Source organism: Oncorhynchus kisutch, linkage group LG2 (genome assembly GCF_002021735.2).
Source record: "Oncorhynchus kisutch isolate 150728-3 linkage group LG2, Okis_V2, whole genome shotgun sequence".
In the NCBI taxonomy this organism is placed as follows: Eukaryota; Metazoa; Chordata; class Actinopteri; order Salmoniformes; family Salmonidae; genus Oncorhynchus; species Oncorhynchus kisutch.
In genome coordinates this window covers 62,150,652-62,175,784 of record NC_034175.2, presented here as the reverse complement: position 1 = coordinate 62,175,784, position 25,133 = coordinate 62,150,652, and the positions used below count along the sequence as shown (strand labels likewise).

Sequence of the window (25,133 nt, the reverse complement as noted above, 5' to 3'; positions counted from 1 at the left end):
ACCATTGAACTCGGCTTCAAAAAGCATTTTAACCTTGACTGCTGCTTTTCTTTGCTGAGGCAGCCTCTTCAGTGTTGGCACCAGGCTCATGGCAAAGAGGGTCTCTTCATCCTCCTTCCTGTGAGCATCAGGTTGGGCTGCATCCCTCTCGACGGCTTGGAGGAGCCTCTGCTGAAATGAGTTGAGTGGATCTGGAGGCTGGTACCTCCGATGACGCCTGGTGTGACGTTGTTCCTCATCGTTTCACTCTCTGTTTCTCTCCACGGCCACATCCTGTTCAACGAGGTCCTCAGCGGTCACTTCCGTGAGGTTCATAATAATCTCAGGTGGTCCTATATCCAGAGGTGCTTCCTCCATTTCATCATCTTCCATGGCTGCACCGGTAGTGGTCATACTCGTGGATGATGTTGTAGAGGGTCGTTGAGGGTCTTGATGCACCGGTGGCGACAACACTTGTGGATGATGTAGTAGAGGGTCTGGCTGTAAAATTGCCACTCGTTGCCATAGGCACAATAAATGGATCCAGAAAAAAATGTGTCAGAAGTGCCAAGGCTGCTGACCTGAAGCTGCTGACCCAGACCTCTTGTCTTTCTCTGCCCTTCTCTCTCTCTGATACCTGTCCCTGAGTCCTCCTCACTTCCTCCTACAGTATTCTTCTACATAGACATGAACATGATAAGCCAAACCATTACCTAGCCTAACTATAGTTATTAGCTATCATGGACATGTCACCTACTGTACAGACACACACACACACACACACACGGTTATCTGACCAAATGATCAGGGGTACAGTAATATCTACCATTTCTATTACTATTTATCTAGCATACACACTCACACTCTTTCAAACATGGTTATTTGGTAAAGGTATCAGGGGTAGTAACTAGCATCATTTATTTGACTATTTATTTCACACACACCTCATTGGCTAGGTTAGCTAGCTAGCCACATCTAGCACAAGCTCACTACTAAGCTGACCTGGCAATCCTACTATCGTGGACACTTGTCTCCAAGCAGCATTTTTTGTGTTTATGTAGCTGTCAGCTGCTGTGTCAAAAAGACACGGCTTTGAGGATACTGCGAAAATGATTCTCTCCTCCATGTGCACAACTACATGCGACCATTTGCAAAAGGTACCTGCATCAGTATAGTTGCCTAGCTGCGCAAAATGTGATGCAGCTGTGATGCAATGACGCAGTCGATTCGAAGCGAATAAGCGTTTTCCAACCAGAGCGTTTTCCTACCAGAGCGTTTTCCGGCAGCACAAACGGTGTCAGCTGCTTCAGCAGAAGAACTTACATTCAACAAAGGTTTGTGGCCTATTACATTTACTGTTGCATCTGTTTACCTCCATTATTACTGACCAATGTAGGACTGTTTGTTGATTTTTGTAATAAGGTGTAGGCTACTTTGCAAGACGTGAATAGTCTCCATCAAGGAGTAATGATAGTTCATAAGCACAGCTAAATACTAATAATGTTCTTGTCTGTGTGTTTAGTTATCATCTCTGTTTATTAGAGGTCATAAACCTCTATTCTACAGGTATCTTTTGGACTGTATTTTTGGCTTGTGTTTTCTCTTCAGGTACACGTGTGATTGGAGGATGGAGGACTGTGGTACTGGGGGAGGATGTGGACTTATCCTGCAGACTGATAGAGACAGACGAGGAGCTTGAACAGATAACATGGCAGAAAAGTACTTTGGAAGAAACACAGAAACTTCATTTGCTGCTGATCTATCCCAATGGGGTTATTTCACCGAATGGATTGAGTGGTAGAGTCCAGTTTATTGGGAACCCATCAGAAAACCTTGGATCTATTCGAATAACTGCTGTCAGACTGCTTGATGAAGGCACCTTCACATGTATCTTCAGTGTTTTCCCCAGTGGAGCATACATTACAGAGATACCTCTGACTGTGCTAGGTAAGAACTCTTCCTTCACTCTTTGCATCACTGTTTCTACTTTTGAAGTCTAGAAAGACTGCGTGTGATAACCAACACTCGACAGCTAAAAAGATGGTTGGTACATTTAAAAAAAAATTTTTTACAAGATTTTATTTATTCTTTTATCAACAATACAACACATACAAACAACTACATCATACATACAAACATCTAGAGCACACCCGCCAGACCCACTAGCCTCCACCCCTATTTTCAGCACACGTAACACCTTCTGCCACATGGCTTCAAACAGCACGATTTTGTTTCTCCGTCAACCACGCTCTTTAAATTTTTTAAAATGTATAAAGCATTTGAACTTTACATTTCGTGAAAGATGGAGGATTGGCTTATTTCCAGCTTTTGAGTAAAAGTTTTGTTTAAAGATTATTGATGAGAAGAGTACTGTCCAACCCACCGGGTATCTCATTGCACCCTCATACAGTTGACGTCGGATATTTACATACACTTAGGTTGGAGTCATTAAAAATCGTTTTTCAACCATTCCACAAATTTCTTGTTAACAAACTATAGATTTGGCAAGTCGGTTAGGACATCTACTTTGTGCACGACACAAGTCATTTTTCCAACAATTGTTTACAGACCGATTATTTCACTTATAATTCACAGTATCACCATTCCAGTGGGTGTCACAAGAATTATGTTCTCAGTGTTCACAAACCCATTTGAATTGATTACTCAGCCTGATACCCAGAATTTGTAGGAAAATGGTTGGAATGAATCAGGCGGAGGCCCAGCCACAATTGTCAGGAATGTTTATTTAGAGAGGTCTCCTTATAATTTCCAGTACATTGGTCTATATACCTCACATTTCATCATAAATGTCCCTCCTCTCAGATACAATGGCAACATAGTTCACAAGTCTTCTCCTACTCATACATTGTGTTCCTAGGCCGTCATTGAAAATAAGAATTTGTTCTTAACTGACTTGCCTAGTTAAATAAAGGTTAAATAAAAAATTGTCTGCCACCTGTTAAACAATCTACTACAAGCCCAAGGTCTGTCCCCTCCCTGGGTGGGGACAGAATGTCCTGTAAGGAACACAGTAGTACAGCTTGTCTGATAGCTCCATTTCACACTTGCACCCTGCTTACATACTAAAAAGGAACAGAAAGTCCTTGTTCTAATTCTTGCCTAAAACTACACACATTAGATTTAGTTTTATGATTCTATTAAGTTGCATACAATCATACAGTGACAGGGTAGTATTCTGTTATAGTTCTACGTTAAATGTATACATTTAGTCATTATTCATAAAATTCACAACAGTGGGTCAGAAGTTTACATACACTAAGTTGACTGCATTTAAACTGCTTGGAAAAAGAAATCAGCCAAGACCTCAGGAAAAAAAATGTAGACATCAACAAGTCTGGTTCATCCTTTGGAGCAATTTCCAAACGCCTGAAGGTACCACGTGAACAATTGTTTGTACAGATGAACAAGTATAAACACCATGGGACCACGCAGCCGTCATACCGCTCTGGAAGGAGACACGTTCTGTCTCCTAGAGATGAACGTACTTTGGTGGGAAAAGTGCAAATCAATCCCAGAACAACAGCAAAGGACCTTGTGAAGATGCTGGAGGAAACAGGTACAAAGTATCTATATCCACAGTAAAACGAGTCCTATATCGAAATAACCTGTGGCCGCTCAGCAAGGAAGAAGCCACTGCTCCAGAACCGCCATAAAAAAGCCAGACTACGGTTTACAACTGCACATGGGAACAAAGATCGTACTTTTTGGAGAAATGTCCTCTGGTCTGATGAAACAAAAAAAGAACTGTTTGGCCATAAAGACAATTGTTATGTTTGGAGGATAAGGGGGAGGCTTGCAAGCCGAAGAACACCATCCCAACCGTGAAGCACGGGGGTGGCAGCATCATGTTGTGGGGGTGCTTTGCTGCAGGAGGGAATAGATGGCATCATGAGGTAGGAAAATTATGTGGATATATTGAGGCAACATCTCAAGACATCAGTCAGGAAGTTAAAGCTTGGTCACAAATGGGTCTTCTAAATGGACAATGACCCCAAGCATACTTCCAAAGTTGTGGCAAAATGGCTTAATACGGACAACAAAGTAAAGGTATTGGAGTGTCCAACACAAAGCCCTGACCTCAATCCCATAGAAAATCTGTGGGTGGAACTGAAAAAGCGGGTGCGTGCAAGGAGGCATACAGACCTGACTCAGTTACACCAGCTCTGTCAGGAGGAATGGGACAAAATTCAAACAACTTATTGTGGAAGGCTCCCCAACACGTTTGACCCAAGTGAAACAATTTAAAGGCAATGCTACCAAATATTAATTGAGTGCATGTAAACTTCTGACCCACTGGGAATGTGATGAAAGAAATAAAAGCAGATATAAATGATTCTCTCTCCTATTATTCTGACATTTCACATCCTTAAAATAAAGTGGTGATCCTAGCTGAGTTTAGATAGGGAATTGTTACTAGAATTAAATGTCAGGAATTGTGAAACTGAGTTTAAAAGTATTTGGCTATGGTGTATGTAAACTTCCGACTTCAACTGTATGTCATGTCTGGAAATATACAGACGGACAAATTAATAGTACATTTTAGAGGTCGACCGATTAATCGGAATGGCCGATTTTTAATTTGGGCCGAGTTCAAGTTTTCATAACAATCGGAAATCTGTATTTTTGGGCACGATTTATTTTTAATTATTTTACTCCTTTAGTCTTTTAATTAGGCAAGTCAGTTAAGAACACATTCTTATTTTCAGAGGGTGGAAGCGTTCAGAGGGTTCTAGAAGGATTCCTTCAAAGATATAAGGGTTCTTGGGCGGCAGGTAGCCTAGCAGTTAGAGCATTGGGCCAGTAACCGACAAGGTAGCTGGTTTGAATACCTGAGCCAACAAGGTGAAAAATCTGTTGATGTGCGCGTGAGAAACACTTAACCCTAATTTCCAGTGGTGCTGTACTACTATGACTGACCCTATAAAACAACACATTTCACTGCACATCTGGTGTATGTGACAGTACATGAAAGCAGCCTTCTATGGAAGCAGTCTACATAGAGGGTTGTAATCCTCTTCCAAGGGTTCTACCTAGCACCAAGAAGGGTTCCCATATGGGGACAAACCAAAAAACACTATTGTTGCATTTAGTACCTTTTTTCCTAAGAGTGTATCCTTTTACTCAAGCTGTAACCAGGAGAGCACGGGCATTAATAGTTTACCTAATGGTGGAACAGATGTTGGAATATATACACCACTATATACAGCATCCATTAACGGCATAATCACTGGGCAGTGATTGCTTTTCAGTGGAACTGCTGAAAATTAAAAACAGCTTTCGTGATGTGTGTGTGAAACTTAATACCTCAGGTGCAGGTAACACTCATCAGGGTGAGCTAAAACCTATTAACTGGATTTGACCAAACCTCCAATACAGTAAATGTATAGCTACTAAGGATGTATATTGCAATTGGTCAGATAGAGAACATGAAAGGGTTCATTTAAAGTGTGTTAGTCATATGACATGAGCATTTGAATAAGTTTCACATGACGGGCTGTGCATGGTGTTTTTTTCATGGATAGTTCCACATTTATAATTAGTGACTTGTTCATGTTTTCTGTTCTCTGTTCGTTTGTGTTCTGGTCATAGTTCCTCCAGTAGTGAGTGTGACAGTTGATGTTGCTCCTGTCATTGGGGAGAATGAGGTTGTCTTGGCAACCTGCGTGGCTGCTGGTGCCAAGCCACAGGCAGAAGTGAGGTGGAAGACTGGTGCATTTGGCAGTTTGTTGAGGACAGTGACTAACTTCACACAGCACGCCAACGGAACCACCACAGTACTCAGCCACCTGCTCGGGGTACCAACCAAGGCAGCCAATCATCAGCGGGTCCAGTGTGTGGTCAACCAGTCTGCCCTGGCAACAGAGAAGACCTACAACTTCAGCATAAACATCCACTGTAAATATTTTCTACTACCACTGTCCTACACTATAGACATCCACTGTCAGTATATTCTACTACCACTGGCCTAGACCATAGACATCCGCTGTCAGTATATTCTACTACCACTGGCCTAGACCATAGACATCCGCTGTCAGTATATTCTACTACCACTGGCCTAGACCATAGACATCCGCTGTCAGTATATTCTACTACCACTGGCCTAGACCATAGACATCCGCTGTCAGTATATTCTACTACCACTGGCCTAGACCATAGACATCCGCTGTCAGTATATTCTACTACCACTGGCCTAGACCATAGACATCCGCGGTCAGTATATTCTACTACCACTGGCCTAGACCATAGACATCCGCGGTCAGTATATTCTACTACCACTGGCCTAGACCATAGACATCCGCGGTCAGTATATTCTACTACCACTGGCCTAGACCATAGACATCCGCGGTCAGTATATTCTACTACCACTGGCCTAGACCATAGACATCCGCGGTCAGTATATTCTACTACCACTGGCCTAGACCATAGACATCGGCTGTCAGTATATTCTACTACCACTGGCCTAGACCATAGACATCGGCTGTCAGTATATTCTACTACCACTGGCCTAGACCATAGACATCGGCTGTCAGTATATTCTACTACCACTGGCCTAGACCATAGACATCGGCTGTCAGTATATTCTACTACCACTGGCCTAGACCATAGACATCGGCTGTCAGTATATTCTACTACCACTGGCCTAGACCATAGACATCGGCTGTCAGTATATTCTACTACCACTGGCCTAGACCATAGACATCCGCTGTCAGTATATTCTACTACCACTGGCCTAGACCATAGACATCCGCTGTCAGTATATTCTACTACCACTGGCCTAGACCATAGACATCCGCTGTCAGTATATTCTACTACCACTGGCCTAGACCATAGACATCCGCTGTCAGTATATTCTACTACCACTGGCCTAGACCATAGACATCCGCTGTCAGTATATTCTACTACCACTGGCCTAGACCATAGACATCCGCTGTCAGTATATTCTACTACCACTGGCCTAGACCATAGACATCCGCTGTCAGTATATTCTACTACCACTGGCCTAGACCATAGACATCCGCTGTCAGTATATTCTACTACCACTGGCCTAGACCATAGACATCCACTGAGGCACACAAGTGGTATGGACCTTTACACGCTTTCATTGTACTGCTGCTCTACTGTAACTAATCTATCAAACTGAAATGAAGGAAGACCAGGTTCACAAACAAACAATTCTTAGAGGGGTGTTCTCAACTTTACTTTGCTACCTACCTGACAACTTTACGGTTTTTACTTTTTAATTACCGTTTATATTTTCGGTTTTTCCCTCACTCCATTTTTTTTCACTCAGACTTTTTCACTCCGGGCGCTTTATCTGGATATGGTTTGTCAGGACCTCCAACAGCTGAAGCTAAGTAGTAACATTAACATGATGCCTTCTAATTGCAGTCGCTGTACTCATAATATACAGGAGAACAATCGCCTTATGGTGAGGATAGCTGTGCTGCAAGCCCAGCTTCAGACACAATTGTTATGCAAGGGTAATTTAAGTGTAGGAAAGGATGAAACGGCATCTGTGCCACCAGTAAGTACAGATAGTAACGTTAGTATAAATCCCCTTGCATGGTCCCCGCAGCCGGACAACTTTCTCACGGTTTCTGGAGGAAAATGCTGTAGGAATGCTCAACCGGTGTCGCTCATTCAGCCGACAGAAACTTTCAACCGGTTTTCCTCATTAAGCAGCGAGTCAGAGGCCGAGCCTCCTCTGGCCTCTACTCCTCCCGTTAGGGGAGGCCGAAGATTCCCACCATTAGCTCTGACAAATTGAAAACCCTAGTCATTGGCGACTCCATTACAATCGGTATTAGACTTAAAACGAATCATCCAGCCATCATACACTGTTTACCAGGGGGCAGGGCTACCGACGTTAAGGCTAATCTGAAGATGGTGCTGGCTAAAGCTAAAACTGGTGAGTATAGAGATATTGTTATCCACGTCGGCACCAACGATGTTAGGATGAAACAGAGGTCAACAAGTGCAACATGGCTTCAGCGTGTAAATCAGCTGGAAAGATGTGTCGGCATCGAGTAATTGTCTCTAGCCCTCTCCCAGTTAGGGGGAGTGATGAGCTCTCACAACTCAATTGCTGGTTGAAAACAGTTTTCTGCCCCTCCCAAAAGATAGAATTTGTAGATAATTGGCCCTCTTTCTGGGACTCGCCTACAAACAGGACCAAGTCTGGCCTGCTGAGGAGTGACTGACTCCATCCTAGCTGGAGGGGTGCTCTCATCTTATCTACCAACATAAACAGGGCTCTAACTCCTCTAGCTCCACAATGAAATAGGGTGTAGGCAAGGCAGCAGGCTGTTAGCCAGCCTGCCAGCTTAGTGGAGTCTGCCACTAGCACAGTCAGTGTAGTCAGCTCCGCTATCCCCATTGAGGCGGTGTCTGTGCCTCGACAAAACTAAACATGGCGGTGTTCGCCTTAGCAATCTCACTAGCATAAAGACCTCCTCCATTACTGCCATTATTGAAAGAGATCGTGATACCTCACGTCTCAAATTAGGGATACCGTACTTAACTTCAAAGGCAGTTATAGTCAATGAACTAATCACTGATCATAATCTTGATGTGATTGGCCTGACTGAAACATGGCTTAAGCCTGATTAATTTACTGTGTTAAATAGGCTTCTCCTCCTGGTTACACTAGTGACCATATCTCCCGTGTATCCCGCAAAGGCGGAGGTGTTGCTAACATTTACGATGGCAAATTTCAATTTACAAAAAAATAAAATGGCGTTTTCGTCTTTTGAACTTCTAGTCATGAAATCTATGCAGCCTACTCAATCACTTTTTATAGCTACTGTTTACAGGCCTACTGGGCCATACAGCGTTCCTCACAGAGTTTCCTGAATTCCTATCGGACCTTGTAGTCATAGCAGATAATATTCTACATTTTGGTGATTTTAATATTCACATGGAAAAGTCCACAGACCCACTCCAAAAGGCTTTCAGAGCCATCATCGACTCAGTGGGTTTTGTCCAACATGTCTCTGGACTTACTCACTGTCACAGTCATACTCTGGACCTAGTTTTGTCCCATGGAATGAATGTTTTTCCTCATAATCCTGGACTATCGAACCACCATTTACGTTTGCAATCTCAACAAATAATCTGCTCAGACCCCAACCAAGGAGCATCAAAAGTCGTGCTCTAAATTCTCAGACAACCTAAAGATTCCTTGATGCCCTTCCAGGCTCTCTCTCCCTACCCAAGGACGTCAGAGGACAAAAATCAGTTAACCACCTAACTGAAGAACCCAATTTAACCTTGCGCAATACCCTAGATGCAGTTGCACCCCTAAAAACTAAAAACATTTGTCATAAGCAACTAGCTCCCTAGTATACAAGCAAGCTTCCATAAAATTCTAACTGAAATGGCGCCACACCAAACTGGAAGTCTTCCGACTAGCTTGAAAAGACCGTACTGTACAGCACTCACTGCTCCTCGATCATCCTATTTTTCCAAATTAATTGAGGAAAATAAGAACAATCCAAAATGTATTTTTGATACTGTCGCAAAGCTAACTAAAACGCAGCATTCCCCAAGAGAGGATGGCTTTCACTTCAGCAGGAATAAATTCATGAACTTCTTTGAGGAAAAGATCATGATCATTAGAAAGCAAATTACGGACGACTCTTTAAATCTGCGTATTCCTCCAAAGCTCAGTTGTCCTGAGTCTGCACAACTCTGCCAGGATCTAGGATCAAGAGAGACACTCAAGTGTTTTAGTACTCTATCTCTTGACACAATGATGAAAATAATCATGGGCTCTAAACCTTCAAGCTGCATACTGGACCCTATTCCAACTAAACTACTGAAAGAGCTGCTTCCTGTGCTTGGCCCTCCTATGTTGAACATAATAAACGGCTCTCTATCCACCGGATGTGTACCGAACTCACTAAATGTGAGATCTGCATGGAGGAATGGGCCAAATTACCGTGTGAAAACCTTGTCAAGACTTACAGAAAATGTTTGACCTCTGTCATTGCCAACAAAGGGTATATAAGTATTGAGAAACTTTTGTTATTGACCAAATACTTATTTTCCACCATAATTTGCAAATAAACTATGTGATTTTCTGGATTTTTTTTCTTCTCATTTTGTCTGTCGTAGTTGAAGTGTACCTATGATGAAAATTACAGGCCTCATCTTTTTAAGTGGGAGAACTTGCACAATTGGTGGCTGACTAAATACTTTTTTGCCCCACTGTGTGTGTGTGTGTGTATATATATATATATATATTTCATAAAACGGCATTAGCACTTACCCGTCCAGAAGTACGTCCTCTCCTTGCAGAAACAGCTCCTCAGTTCCTGTTTGAATCATAACACTCAAAGATTCCTCAAACAAAAAAATCTGTCTCACTTTCACTTTTTCACTTTCACTTTAGACTTTGACTTCGCTTTTCCTGATTTATTCGCCATGATGTCTTCAATGAAATCGTTGAAAATACAACTTTCCAAAATACTGCTGCGCGTAACAAGCGTCACAGCAACTCCTCTGATAGTCAAGGCGAGAATGGAGTTTGTTACGCGTGCATTTACAAACAAGGAATGGTGGTCCAACCTAAAAACCATTACATACTGGCTATTACCTCAGCTCATTGGCGATCTACCCAGCTAGATTTCAAGAAGATCAGTGGTCATTGGGCAGAAATAGTCAATCAATGAAGCTTCGCTAATATTATTGGTGCGCAAGGTAGTCATTGCTCGTTGTCTTCAAATCAGTTCACTTCGGTCAATACTCCCCGCAAAAGAAACAATGACGTTTGGCTGTGTTGCAAACATCCAGAGGAATGCACTGAAACCATGACTAGATAAACGATTGTTTACAGTGTGTAATTACGTCGAATGCTCCGTAAAATTGATAGAGATGGAATTCACGGCACAAACGGGTTACAGAATGGATTTTATCAAAGAAAACGGCACATCATTTGATCACTGGGACCCTCGGGAAGAGAAATAAGAGCAAAAAATCAGAATGAAAGTCATAATTTTACCTTCAGATGTGGATGTGTAAAAACTGTCATGGCGGGAAATGTTTTTGTTAATCATTGCTCTTCTCAAACAAAAGCATGGTATTTGTTCTCTGTAATAGCTATTTTAAATTGGAAAAGTTTGATTACCAAGATCCTAATCTTTTGAAGGATGTAAGACACTTGCGTTTTCAAGAATATTTAATGTTACGACGTTGTATTTTTAGTTGTCACTCAGAAATTTCCCCTGATGTTGATCCCTGTACGGGGATTGCAGCCATAGGCGTCAGACCGAGGCTCTGCATCTGTCCTCGTGCTCCTCGACCTTAGTGCTGCTTTTGATACCATCGATCACCATATTCGTTTGGAGAGATTGGTTTACGCGGACAAGTTCTGGCCTGGTTTAGAGCTTATCTGTCTGGAAAGATATCAGTTTGTCTCTGTGAATGGTTTGTCCTCTGACAAATCAACTGTAAATTTCGGTGTTCCTCAAGGTTCCCCTTTAGGACCACTATAGTTTTCACTATATATTTTACCTCTTGGGCATGTCATTTGAAAACAAAATGTAAACTTTCACTGCTATGCGGATGACACACAGCTGTACATTTCAATGAAACGTGGTGAAGCCCCAAAATTGCCCTCGCTAGGAACCTGTGTTTCAGACATAAGGAAGTGGATGGCTGCAAACTTTCTACTTTTAAACTCGGACAAAACAGAGATGCCTGTTCTTGGTCCCAAGAAACAGAGATCTTCTGTTGAATCTGACAATTAATCTTGATGGTTGTACAGTAGTCTCAAATAAAACTGTGAAGGATCTCTGCGTTACTCCGGACCCTGATCTCTCTTTTGATGAACATATCAAGACTGTTTCAAGGACAGCTTTTTTTCATCTACATAACATTGCAAAAATCTGAAACTCTGTCCAAAAATGATGCAGAAAAATTAATCCATGCTTTTACTTCTAGGTTAGACTATTGCAATGCTCTACTTTCCGGCTACCCAGATAAAGCACTAAATAATCTTCAGTTAGTGCTGAATACGGCTGCTAGAATCCTGACTAGAACCCAAAAAATTGATCAAATTACTCCAGTGCTAGCCTCCCTACACTGGCTTCCTGTTAAGGCAAGGGCTGATTTCAAGGTTTTACTGCTAACCTACAAAGCATTACATGGGCTTGCTCCTACCTATCTTTCCGATTTGGTCCTGCCGTACATACCTACACGTATGCTACGCTCACAAGACGCAGGCCTCCTAATTGTCCCTAGAATTTCTAAGCAAACAGCTGGAGGCAGGGCTTTCTCCAATAGAGCTCCATTTTTATAGAATGGTCTGCCAACCCATGTGAGAGACGCAGACTCGGTCTCAACCTCTAGGATAGGGGGCAGCATTTGGAATTTTGGGTGAAAACCATGCCCAAATTCAACTGCCTGCTACTCATCCCCAGAAGATAAGATATGCATAGTATTAGTAGATTTGGATAGAATACACTCTGAAGCTTCTAAAACGGTTCGAAACCATGTCTGTGAGTATAACAGAACTTATGTAGCAGGCGAAACCCTGAGGACAAACCATTCAGATTCTTTTTTTGGGGTCACTCTCTTTTCAATGTGTTTTCATTGGGATTCCAGATTTCTAAGGGACTTGCTTGCAGTTCCTACCATTTCCACTGGATGTCACTAGTCTTTAGAAATTAGTTGACGTTATTCCTTTGTGTAATGAAGAAGTACCATCTTGAACGTGGGTCACTTCATGTACTGTTAGATAGAGGTGCGTGACCAGAAAGCATGCTTCAGTTTGTTCTTCCTGTATTGAACACAGATCATCCCACATTCAATTTAATTATTTACTTTAAAAAATAACTAAAGTTGTATTACAAAAGCAGTTTGAAATGTTTTGGCAAAGTTTACAGGTCACATTTGAGATTTTGTAGTCACGTTGCACAAGTTGGAAACATGGTTTTTCTAGCTCAAACGCGCCAAATAAATTGACATTTTGGATATATGGACGGAATTAATCGAACAAAATGACCATTTGTGATGTTTATGGGACATATTGGAGTGCCAACAGAAGAAGCTTGTCAAAGGAATTGCATGATTTATATATTTATTTCTGTGTTTTGTGTCGTGCCTGCAGGGTTGAAATAAGTTTTCTCTCTTTTGTTTAGGGAGGTGCTATCCTCAGATAATAGTATCGTTTGCTTTCGCTGAAAAGTATTTTTGAAATCTGACATGTTGGCTGGATTCACAACACGTGTAGCTTTAATTTGGTATGTTACATGTGTGATTTCATGAACGTTTGATTTTTATAGTAATTTATTTGAATTTTGCGCTCTGCACTTTCTCTGGCTTTTGGCCAAGTGGGACGCTACCGTCCCACATATCCCAGAGAGGTTAAGTCTTTATTGAAGACTCATCTCATCAGTGGGTCATATGATTGAGTGTAGTTTGGCCCAGGAGTGTGAAGGTGAACAGAAAGGCTCTGGAGCAACGAACCGCCCTTGCTGTCTCTGCCTGGCCGGTTCCCCTCTTTCCACTGAGATTCTCTGCCTCTAACCCTATTACAGGGTCTGAGTCACTGGCTTACTGGTGCTCTTTCATACCGTCCCTAGGAGGGGTGCGTCACTTGAGTGGGTTGAGTCACTGATGTGATCTTCCTGTCTCGTTTGGCGTCCCCCCTTGGATTGTGCCGTGGCGGAGATCTTTGTGGGCTATACTCGGCCTTGTCTCAGGATGGTAAGTTGGTGGTTGAAGATATCCCTCTTGTGGTGTGGGGGCTGTGCTTTGGCAAAGTGGGTGGGGTTATATCCTTCCTGATTGTCCCTGTCCAGGGGTATCATCGGATGGGGCCACAGAGTTTCCTGAGCCCTCCTGTCTCAGCCTCCAGTATTTATGCTGCAGTAGTTTGTGTCGGGGGGCTAGGGTCAGTCAGGTATATCTGGAGTACTTCTCCTGTCTTATCCGGTGTCCTGTGTGAATTTAAGTATGCTCTCTCTAATTCTCTCTTTCTCTCGGAGGACCTGAGCCCTAGGACCAGCCCTAGTACCATGCCTCAGGACTACCTGTCATGATGACTGACTCCTTGCTGTCCCCACCTGACCGTGCTGCTGCTCCAGTTTCAACTGTTCTGCCTGTGGCTATGGAATCCTGACATGTTCCCCCGGACGTGTTAACTGTCCCAGACCTGCTGTTTTCAACTCTCTAGAGACAGCAGGAGCGGTAGAGATACTCTTAATGATCGGCTATGAAAAGCCAACAACTACTGTGATTATTATTATTTGACCATGCTGGTCATTTATGAACGTTTGAACATCTTGGCCATGTTCTGTTATAAATCTCCACCCGGCAGAGCCAGAAGAGGACTGGCCACCCCACATAGCCTGGTTCCTCTCTAGGTTTCTTCCTAGGTTTTGGCCTTTCTAGTGAGTTTTTCCTAGCCACCGTGCTTCTACACCTGCATTGCTTGCTGTTTGGGGTTTTAGGCTGGGTTTCTGTACAGCACTTTGAGATATCAACTGATGTAAGAAGGGCTATATAAATCATTTTGATTTGATTTTGATTTGATTTAGTGTTGCCTCATCTGTGCATTAAAGTTTCTTCCCTGCCCACTGCTCAGAGTCTGTAGTGTCATTGTTATGGGTCTGTCTTGGTATGAGTGTGTAGGTCTATTTACATTCTATATCTGCAGTATCTGTAACCATTTCTCTCTCTCTCTCAGATCCACCTCAGTCAGTGAACATTACCCTTAGTGAGGCCTCTAAAGCCACAGTCTTCCTTTGTGTAGCAGACAGCAACCCACACCCCAACTACACCTGGAGCCGGTACTGACTCCTATGTAAACTAGTTCAAAACAGTTTAAATGTAAATGTTAGGTACACTTGTTTAAACATATGAAACAGATTAGCTTGCAGCTTCAGTATGTTCATATATTATGCTGGTAGTCAAATTATGCCTTTGCCTATCTCACACACACTCACACAAAGCCCTTCTCCTCCTCTCTCTCTCTCCCAGAGTGGTCCAGCCATGGCCTGGGTCTTCAGTGAGAGCTGAGGGAGACAAACTGCACCTCCTCAGTCTCAGCTCTGAGCTGAATGGTCTCTATGTCTGTCAGGCCTCCAACCCCTACGGGCGAGCCACTGGCTCCCTCAATGTACACATATCCTCCGGTGAGAAGCACCTGAGAGAGTGAGACACACACACACACTATTCATGCTGGTCATAAGCAACTAGTTAACTAGTTGCTTATGCTGTTTTATAAGATGCTTATAGTTGTTTCTGATTTGATTGATTGATATATTGAATACTTTATTGTCCCATAGGGAATTTTGCCTGGCAAGAATATTGGCATTCCTGGCATACATAAAAAACACATATATGAGGTTGAGAAATGTGTTGTAGCATGGATAACAAAGTTGAGCCAGATGTTCACTTATCTTTCACTGCATGTGTTAATATCAGATGTATGGCCTCATTCCCCTTTCTATGGGAAGGTACTGTATAACCATTACTAAGATGGTCATAATACACACATCTCTTACTGTATATGTACGTGTCTTATAACCTGGTATTACCTCTTTGTTTTCTGCAGGAAAGTTTTTGCATTGGAGCCATGATGGTTGCTTGGGCAACATGATTACATGTCATTATAAATACAGACTGTTTCTTATATTAACTGTATCTCCTCTCTCCTCACAGAGACCTCTGCTGCCTGTTGGGTTCTACTAGTTGTCATTCTCTGTCTGATTGTTGCTGCGGCTGCACTCATATGGTACCGGTGGAAATACGGACAGTTTCCTTGGTAATATCAACTATTGTAATATCATGAACTGATTTTGCATTGTGAAAAGAATGCATTTGCATTAGATGATCATATATTGATTTTGCTCAAGTTAATATATTTTATTTTCCTGGACTATATTTTCCAGGAGTTCATTCATGGCCAAGGCACCAGAACAGGTATGCTGTGAGTAGTTATAGATGTAGGATCTTAATTTGAGTCAGTTTGCTACAGCAGGAAAATAATCGTTCAGTAACAGGAAATGTGAATTATTATGAAAATTATTATAGGCATTTTTGTAAGGGTTGACACATTTTTCATGAGGAAAATCTAATCTGACATTTCTGTGGAAACTGCAAACTTAAAAAAAAAAAATGCCTTTTTAACCCATTTAATCCTGAACATGAAAATATCCAAATCATGTGTCATTATCCTATATATTTTTTTACATTTTAATGGAAAAGTACGTGAAAACGTGTGTTTTATGTTCGGTCACAATTGTAACTGGTTGGATAATAATAATTAATAACTTTATTGTAACATACATTGTTACTTTATTGCAACATGCATTGAAACAGTAATATTGTAACATTTGACCTTATTCTAATATTCATTGTAGCATTGTATTTGTGACATTTTAGTGCAACATTCACTAACAACTGAATAGCAGTCGTGTGATTCATTCACATTGAACAGAAAGGTAACATTTTGGATAGAGGTAGCCTGTAGAATATGCATTAGAGGCCTACACTGAACATATAGAGGTAGGCTTCAGAACCAAGTGCACGATTAGTTTGTGCATCACTACTTTGAACTACAATCAGTCAGACCTACTATCCTACAGTTGCTTGTCCTTGGTCTGGGTGGAGTAGATGTTGGACATTTCAATGGTGATATCTCTTAAGGTGGGTGGATACATTAGAAGGAAAACATCCATTGGGTTGGGGCAGCTTTGATTGACACATTCTGCAGCATTTGGACTGTATACTATGTGTTTTGGAATCACAGCGGTGGCTGGCCTCTTTGATCGTTTGAACACTCCATCTTTATTTTTGACCACCTGCAGCTTTGCCCTTGGCTCTTCTGACTGGACCCTCTAGCGGGTACAGGCCCTTGGCTCTTCATTATCAACAGTGGAGGCGGGTGGTGGGTTGGAGAGGGGGGATGGCGAGGGTTTGGTCATCATCAATGATAACGTTGTCCCTGTCATGATCTGTTTGCATAGGTTCAGCATATGCATTCAACAGCCTGGCTGGCAAATGGCCTGTTTCCCCCTCATAGTCCATATCTGACCCAGCGCTATCACAATCACTGAGGACAGCATCTTTCTCATTTTGAGGGATAACTGCAGTGTTGCATGCCTTGTCTGGGCGGTCACCTAGATCCAACATATCCAGAACTTGACTCGAAGTGAAACTAAAAGCAAGAACAGAGTAGAAAGTTAGGTAAAACAAGAACTATATATGTGTATAACTATGTCTATACCTAGATGCACTGTGATATACCGCCGGTCACTATTGTGACTAATGGGATTAAAAATATATTTTTTTATTTTACCTTTATTTAACCAGGCAAGTCAGTTAAGAACAAATTCTTATTTTCAATGATGGCCTATAGGTTAAACCTCAAATACACTACAAGTGTTAAATGTCCTACATTGCAGGGAAGTTCTCCAGTTCCCTCAACTGGGTGATCAAATTAAGTTGCTACATATGTATTTCACTGTCCTCCATTGTTTTGTGACTAAACTTACGAATTAGGTTTCTCATTAGCCACTGGTTTCTATGGAATCATACTGTAATAATGTCTGTTTGATTCCAGACTATATCAGTATCTTCCAAGACGAGGAGACATGACAAGGTTGAGGAAGGTGAAGATGACTCATTGACTGCAACTGTCCAAACCAGGAAGGAGCCTCAGGAGGAGGAAGAAGTATCATGATGTATGGAACAATATACCTTATTTGTTTTTTTGGAAACATTTTATTTTTTAATTTGTATTATTCCAAATGTTTTTCATGTTCGATAGATTGTCTGTTCATTATTTATATTTATTGTGTTAGCTCGAAGAAATCGCCGGACAGATTTTAATCCCAGGTTTTTATCCCGAGTGGCGCAGTGGTCTAAGGCACTAGAGATCCTGGTTAGAGTACAGGCTCTGTCACGACCGGGAGACCCATGGGGTGGCGCACAATTGGCCGGGTTAGGGGAGGGTTTGGCTGGCAGGGATGTCCTTCTCCCATCGCGCTAGAATGACTCCTGTGGTGGGCTGGGAGCATGCACGCTGACACGGTCGCCAGGTGTACAGTGTTTCCTCTGACACATTGGTGTGGCTGGCTTCCGGGTAAAGCAGGCATTGTGTCAAGAAGCAGTGTGGCTTGGTTTTGTTGTGTTTCAGAAGACGCATGGCTCTTGGCCTTTGCCTCTCCCGAGTCTGTACGGGAGTTGCAGCGATGAGACAAGACTGTAACTACCAATTGGATACCACAAAATTGTGGAGAAAAATATATACAAATAAAACAGAATTAGCACATTCTCCAACCATCTAATGAACAATATCTTCTAGGACATTGGAAACCTCGACTCCATCACAGCTTCACCCAGTGCTGGTCCTTGTTTCAGAGTTTTGTTCCCCTCTCGTGGACTCCACCTTGTCATGGTGAATGGTCTTTGTTGCTTCAGTGGGAATAACAACTCTCCTGTATGTATAGTATGTATGTACAGTATGTATGTATGGTGCTTTCAGAAGTATTCATACCCCTTGACTTATTCCATATTTTGTTGTGTTACAGCCTGAATTTCAAATGGATTAAAACATTTTTTTCTCACTCATCTACACATAATAAACCATAATGACAAAGTGAAAACATATTTCTTGAAATGTTTGCATATTTATTGAAAATGAAATACAGAAATATCTCATTTACATAAGGATTGTGGTGGCATTTTTCTGCTTTACCAAATGAGGAGAGTTGCAAACTACACACCAGTCAGAGTTATACTTAAACTACATATTTTTTAATAATTAAGCTTTGCAATAGCCCTTTTTGACTTTCAATGATGCGCTATCTCTAATGAACCATTGAGAAGTACCACCAGAAAAGTACAAAGATCATTTATAGCCAAGATACACCCCTCTCAACTTACATGATGAACCACAGATCTTAGGAACAGTTCACAAAGGTTAAGATTTGTATGAAAGATATCTATAAAACACTGCAGACAGTTACTGCTGTGTCAACAGTTCTTATTGTAAAGACCAGTGTCTGGCCCCCTCCTACTCCAAACTGGAACCCGTCTCACCCTGGTAGGGTATAGCACAAAAACATTACCTTTACTATCTGGAATGCTCTTTAGGTTTTATTACCCAAAGACATTGTAAATCTCATAGAGGCCCATCCTCAGTGGAACTCACACACAATACTCTATTCTGTCGAATGTAACAACTATTATAATGTAATACAAGCATTATAACAATCCTACAAGCATTAAAACATAATCTTGCAATTTTCCACGACAGGATTCACACCCATAAGTCAATAGATGCTATAATCACCTTTAGCAGTGTCTTTCTGGGTAAGTCTCAATTTAACTAAAAACTGTAACTAAGCCACTCCCAAACATGTAATGTCGTCTTGGTAAGTAACTCTAATGTATATTTGGTCTTGTGTTTTAGGTTATTGTTCTGCTTTAATGGGAATTTGTCTCCCAGTATCTGTTGGAAATCAGACTGAACCAGGGTTTCCTTTAGGACACTGCCTGTGCTTAGCTCTATTCCATTTTTTTTTTTTATGTGGTTCTCAGCGATGTTTTGTGTTGGATTTGCCCATAACATAATACTTTGTATTCAGGACATAAAGTTAATTTCTTTTCCCTTTAGGATGCACATGATGATTATTTTGGAATATTTTTTTCTAGCCACCGTGCTTCTACACCTGCATTGCTTGCTGTTTGGAGTTTTAGGCTGGGTTTCTGTACAGCACTTTGAGATATCAGCTGATGTACGAAGGTCTATATAAATACATTTGATTTGATTTTGATTTGAGACAGAATCATTTCCAAATTTCAATAGCTTTAATTAAAATGTATTTCACAGTATAATTTCAATGTGATGGTGAATGCTTACTAAAAAGGTTTACACCAAGTGTGATGTTGCATTTTTATTCAGAATTAAATATCAAGGAGGATCATTTATCAGCCAAACAACAATTAGCTAGCCTGTCTAACTATCTTAGCTGGCATGCCTTCTGGCAAGGTTGGCAGACTTTAGAAAAGCAAGCAATTACGCAATATACTGAATATGACTTACATGACTCATTCTTTTACCCAGATTTTAGATGAAGAGAAGCATATTTAATTTCTTTTAAAAAATAACCAGTTGTCAGGAGGATACAGACAGCTCAAGAGTTATGCTTAGATATGCAGAGAAATAAACCTTTTTTATTTATTTTTTTATTTTATTTTTTTTACATAGAATTAAGCAAAATGATTATGGCTCTAGATTGCAGAAAAAAACAGTTTCAGGTCTTTGAAAAATTCAAAATTCTCCAACTTCCCAAAGGGGGGGTAACTCCTTACGGACCACCTCCAGCCATCCTCACGTACTGTGTGCCACTTCAGATATTTGCGTTGCGTGACGCCCCTGCTCCACTTTATCATGTCCTGTATGGATTGGATTTTCATGCTGGTAAAGTAAAATTATCTTATAAACAAAACATCTAAAATGTCTCTTCTTTTCTATTCTATCATATTATATTCTACCGCATTCTTTTATATTCTATTTTATATTGTCTGGGTATCCTCAGTTATTCCCAGCTATACCGTGACCTGTGGTTTGAACTAAGCATTGTATGTGTTATTAATTCCTGGAGGGCAATAAGCAGGGAATCTTCTGTGCTGGTGTGGGCTATCCTGTGTTGGGCTTGGTGTGGGGAAGACCTGTTGGGCTGGTGTGGGCTCGCCTGTGTTGGGCTTGGTGTTGGCTAGACCTGTTGGGCTGATGCGCGACTGCTGTGGGCTAGCCCGTGCCCACCTTGCCTACCAAATACCCACATGGAGCCAATGGGGTCATGTTTGCTGAGATGTTTTCTATCTTACATACCTCTCTGGTCATATCTCCAACATTGCACACACAGACGTTCTTACACAATAACAATATCAAACAAACATGCCCAATTAGAGATACCCAGGAGTAATTCAAGCGGTTACGAAAATAAGCGATGTTCTGATTTTACTCAATGGGCTCTGGAGAGCCTGAGCAACCGCTTGAATTAATCCAGCCCAACACAGGGTAGCCCACACCAGCCCAACAGGTCTTCCCCACACCAAGCCCAACACAGGATAGCCCACACCAAGCCCAACACCAGATAGCCCAAACCAACCCCAACACAGGATAGCCAATACCAAGCCCAGCTAGAGAAAGGGGCTCACTCGATTATTGTGTGGTGTGCACGTTGTGCCATGCCCAATTTGTGGGATCTTGTACACTGCCAATGATGAAGTCTTTAAGTCTTCAATAAGTACATGTGACATGAGACTTAACAGTTTCTCTTGTAAAAAAATAAATATGTTTGATAGTAACAACTTGGTTGTCTTTTTGATACAATAATGTATCATGTTCCATAAATACCTTTAACGCTTGGAAATTATTCAATTCATGCATTGAATTAAATTCCTAATAAATAGCAAAGATGCATTGGTCCAATGTGAGCAGCCTACATGGGGACAATATTTTAGCCTGCATTGGGCCCACATTGTGCCAATTTGGACATATTTGCTGGTAATTTTTTTTTGTTTATTTCAGGCAAAGTGAGGGCTGCCTTCATCAGAAGTGGGCCACTCACCCTGGGCCACACGTGGCAAAGGCCTTGAGGGCTAATGTCCAGCCGATGAGCAAAGGTGCATTGGCCCAATGTTGGCAGCCTATATGGGGACAATATTTTAGCCTGCATTGGGCCCAAATCGTGCCAATTTGGTCATGTTTGCTGGGATAGAATAAGAATTTTGAAATCTCTGATTTTTGTTGCTGTGCAATTATGCAAATAATTGCAGTTGCTGGCTAATTGCATAAGTATCAGAACTGAAATTATAAACACATGCAAGCACGCATGGCCAGTCTCTCTGAGCTTTGCCCTACTGTGGGAATATTGTAGTGGGATCTCACTCTCTCTGCTATAGATGGTGGTCTCTCTCTCTCTCATATAGACAGTGGGCAGTGCTGACCCAACCACCATGTCTCTCTCTGTGGCCTCCTGTGAATCATCCACCAATGTCTTGTTTATCAAGACAAGGATCACAACAAAATACAGATCGTAACTTTTACAACTTACGTAAACTGCACATAAAATGCAGAACGGAGGAGAAAGAAGTGGCTTGAGGCATTGTTGATAAACAATCTGAGAGAAATGGGGTGAAGATAGAGGTCTAAAGATATGCTCGGCCTGAGCTTCCTACAAAACCTTTAAGTGGAGAGATCTCAGGTGACAGAGATGGATGAGAAAGCACCTGGCCCACTAGCTCTGGTCATCTCAGTGCACTAATGTCTCCATCCCAAATGGCTCGTGCACTGAGCTGACCAGGCAAAAAAGAAACTACTGATTACTATGGCTGGCCAGTGGCCTGGAACAGAGAATTATACTGAGTGGGGGATTTGAATGCCACACAACAGTCAACAAAAAGCTCCAAACCCATGTGTATTGGTGTTGCAAGTCATCCATCGCAATCATCCAGCTATTTCATGACACAACATGTCGAGGTGTTGGCTTTGAAGCATTGCTCAGAGGGGAAAGAAAAAAAACACCCTGTTCCAGCAGCGCTTTCTTGTGTCAAAAGATCATACTGTCCTCTAAATTGGCCCTGAATCTCAGTGCTGATTTTAGGTCAGTTTTGCCTTTTATGGTGTTATGTTGTAACAGTTACTCTAGTTCTCACTCTACTCCTTTGTTCTTAGCAACGATTCAAGCTGCCTGACAGCAGAGAAAGATCTCCCTGATTAAAGGAGCAAACAAGAGATTCACATTTAAGTAATTTTAACAGGCTTTGATATGATTTCATGTTAACAGCTACTCTCTGTGACAAACATATTTCCCAAATGACACCCTATTCCCTATTTAGTGCACTCACTACTTTTAACCAGAGCCGTATGGGTCCTGTTCAGAAGTAGTGCACTAGATAGGGAACAGGGTGCCATTTGGGACAAAGGTTCTAGTATCTAAACACTATGCACCTTTAATGATAACCACTATGCTCAGTGACTGGGCCACCTCATTGCCCTTACGATAACCAGACGCTACCCCAGGAGGACTCCTATTGGTCTGATTTATCCAAGGAAATGACTGTCTGCCTCATGACATATATCCACTTACAGTGGTGGGCCTTCATTATTTTTCTCTGTGTGTTTTACAATCAGAGGGCAAAGACAGACAGATCTCTGAAAACACTGCATTCCTCAGGGCACTGTTTGGAGGGGGACACGTGGAAAAATACATCTCTTCATTGAAAGATGGCAGGTAAGGAGAGAGAGAGGCATCCACATTAATACCAGGGCTTCTATAATTCTATCCACGGTCTGTAGTTCCTCTGACTTGACCCATGCTGAGCCGTGGCAGCTTGAGGAGAGAGCGCTCCTGGGGCTTTCCATGTCTGTTACCTACCTGTGCCTTCAACACTGCTGGCTCCGGTGCAATGTCAATTCCTGGAAAATATGAACTTGTGTCGACTTGCAAGCCTCAAACTAATAGAGTTTGTTCCCCAACACCATAAATCACTGAAAACAACACCTTTTTGCTGTGTGGCAAAAGGATATACAGTACTTGAAGCAGAAGTGTCAAAAATATATTTTAGAGAATGGCCATTGGGAGTGAGGTGAAACCCTCAACCCTGACCCAGTATGAAGTCAACCAGTTAGAATAACATTTACACGATGTGTTGAAGGTCAATGGAAGGAAAAAGTGACATACGTTTCTATAAATCTACCAGTTTTATACGAGATACAAGGACAATGAATCTAAATTGCTGCTTTATCTTGGTCTTAAAAAGTTACTTGATGTAGCTCACATCAAATACAACAAAAATATTTTTTAAATGAAATACCCCAAAAATAAAGAGTAGAGAGAACAGTTTACTTTTTATTTGTATAGTAAGTGCAGAAACTCACTTGTCAATTCATTCCAATTTATGAAAGGAACTTTGTATAAAAGAAAAGTTTAATCAATGAACAAACAATTATGAAAGTCAAAATTATGTCTCTGTATCCAAACAAATACTGATGAATTATCTTTAGATCATTCAACATGCCATGACAAAATCATGTTTTCAAAACTTGGATATTGGGTCTTGCCTTGAATCAAGAAAACGTCAAAGCAGTTTTCTTCCATTTTGACAATGGCTGTTTAAACTTACAGTAACAGCAGAAAACTCCTGGCAGCCCAACAAGTCCTAAAGTTGTTCTATGAGGAAAATATAGTGGCCAGTTTATTAGGCACACCCATCTAGTACTGGGTCGGACCCCCTTTGCCTCCAGAACAGCGTGAATTATTCGGGGCATCGATTCTACAAGGTGTGGCGTTCAAACGTTGCTCAATTGGTATCATGGGACAAAGCATGTGCCAGGAAAACATATTCCACACCATTACACCACCGCCACCAGCCTGTACCGTTGACACCAGGCCGGATGGGAGAATGGACTCATAAAGCTTACGGCAAATCCTGACTCAACCGGAAACGGGATTCGTCGGAACAGGCAATGTTTCTCTACCCTCAGTTGTCCAGTGTTGGTGATCGCATGCACACTGAAGCCACTTATTGTAGTTTTTGACTGATAGGAGTGGAACCACCAAGTTGTATGTTGCGTGATGCTGTTCTACACACCACTGTTCTGCTGTCCCGTTATTTGCCTGTTTGCGGCCCGCCTGTTAGCTGGCACGGTTCTTGTCATTCTCCTTCGACCTTTCTCATCAACAAGCTGTGTATCAAGGACCTGAAATGAAACACAATCAAAATAAAATGTTATTAGTCACATGCTTCGTAAACAACAGGTGTGGACTAACAATGCTTACTTACAGGTTCTTTCCAGCAATGCAGAGAGAAAGAAAATAAAGAAATAATAGAAAAGTAAAAACAAGTAATAATAGACAGATATTGAGGGTATCAGTACAGTCTCGATGTGTAAGGGTACGAGGTCATTTAGTTAGATATGTACATTTAACTAGGAATAAAGTGACAGATAGTAAACATCAGTGTATGTGCAAACGGCCCAAGTACATCACTGAGGCCAAGCTTCCAGCCAGCCAAGACCTATGTAATAGGCGGTGTCAGAGGAAAGCCCTTAAAATTGACAGAGACTCCAGTCACCCAAATTATAGACTGTTTTCTCTGCTATCGCA

At 41.7% G+C, this 25,133-nt stretch overlaps 1 protein-coding gene across 1 annotated transcript; it reads left to right on the top strand.

Annotated features, from left to right (window-relative positions):
• The first annotated feature begins 210 nt into the window (after positions 1-210).
• Positions 211-19,894, top strand: LOC109904881 (nectin-3). The gene is made up of 10 exons (XM_031802202.1): positions 211-304; positions 1,221-1,313; positions 1,588-1,926; positions 5,590-5,895; positions 14,693-14,795; positions 14,986-15,140; positions 15,670-15,772; positions 15,900-15,930; positions 17,573-17,693; positions 18,317-19,894. The coding sequence occupies exons 1-9, from the start codon at positions 211-213 to the stop codon at positions 17,690-17,692; spliced, it is 1,344 nt and encodes a 447-aa protein (XP_031658062.1). The 3' UTR covers position 17,693; positions 18,317-19,894.
• The last annotated feature ends 5,239 nt before the right edge of the window (positions 19,895-25,133 follow it).

Coding starts and splice junctions, on each gene's coding strand:
- LOC109904881 (XM_031802202.1), top strand. CDS start 211: ATGACGCCTGGTGTGACGTTGTTCCTCATCGTTTCACTCTCTGTTTCT. Junction 5,896..14,692: donor CTTCAGCATAAACATCCACT/GTAAATATTTTC, acceptor TCTCTCTCTCAG/ATCCACCTCAGTCAGTGAAC. Junction 15,931..17,572: donor TGGCCAAGGCACCAGAACAG/GTATGCTGTGAG, acceptor GTTTGATTCCAG/ACTATATCAGTATCTTCCAA.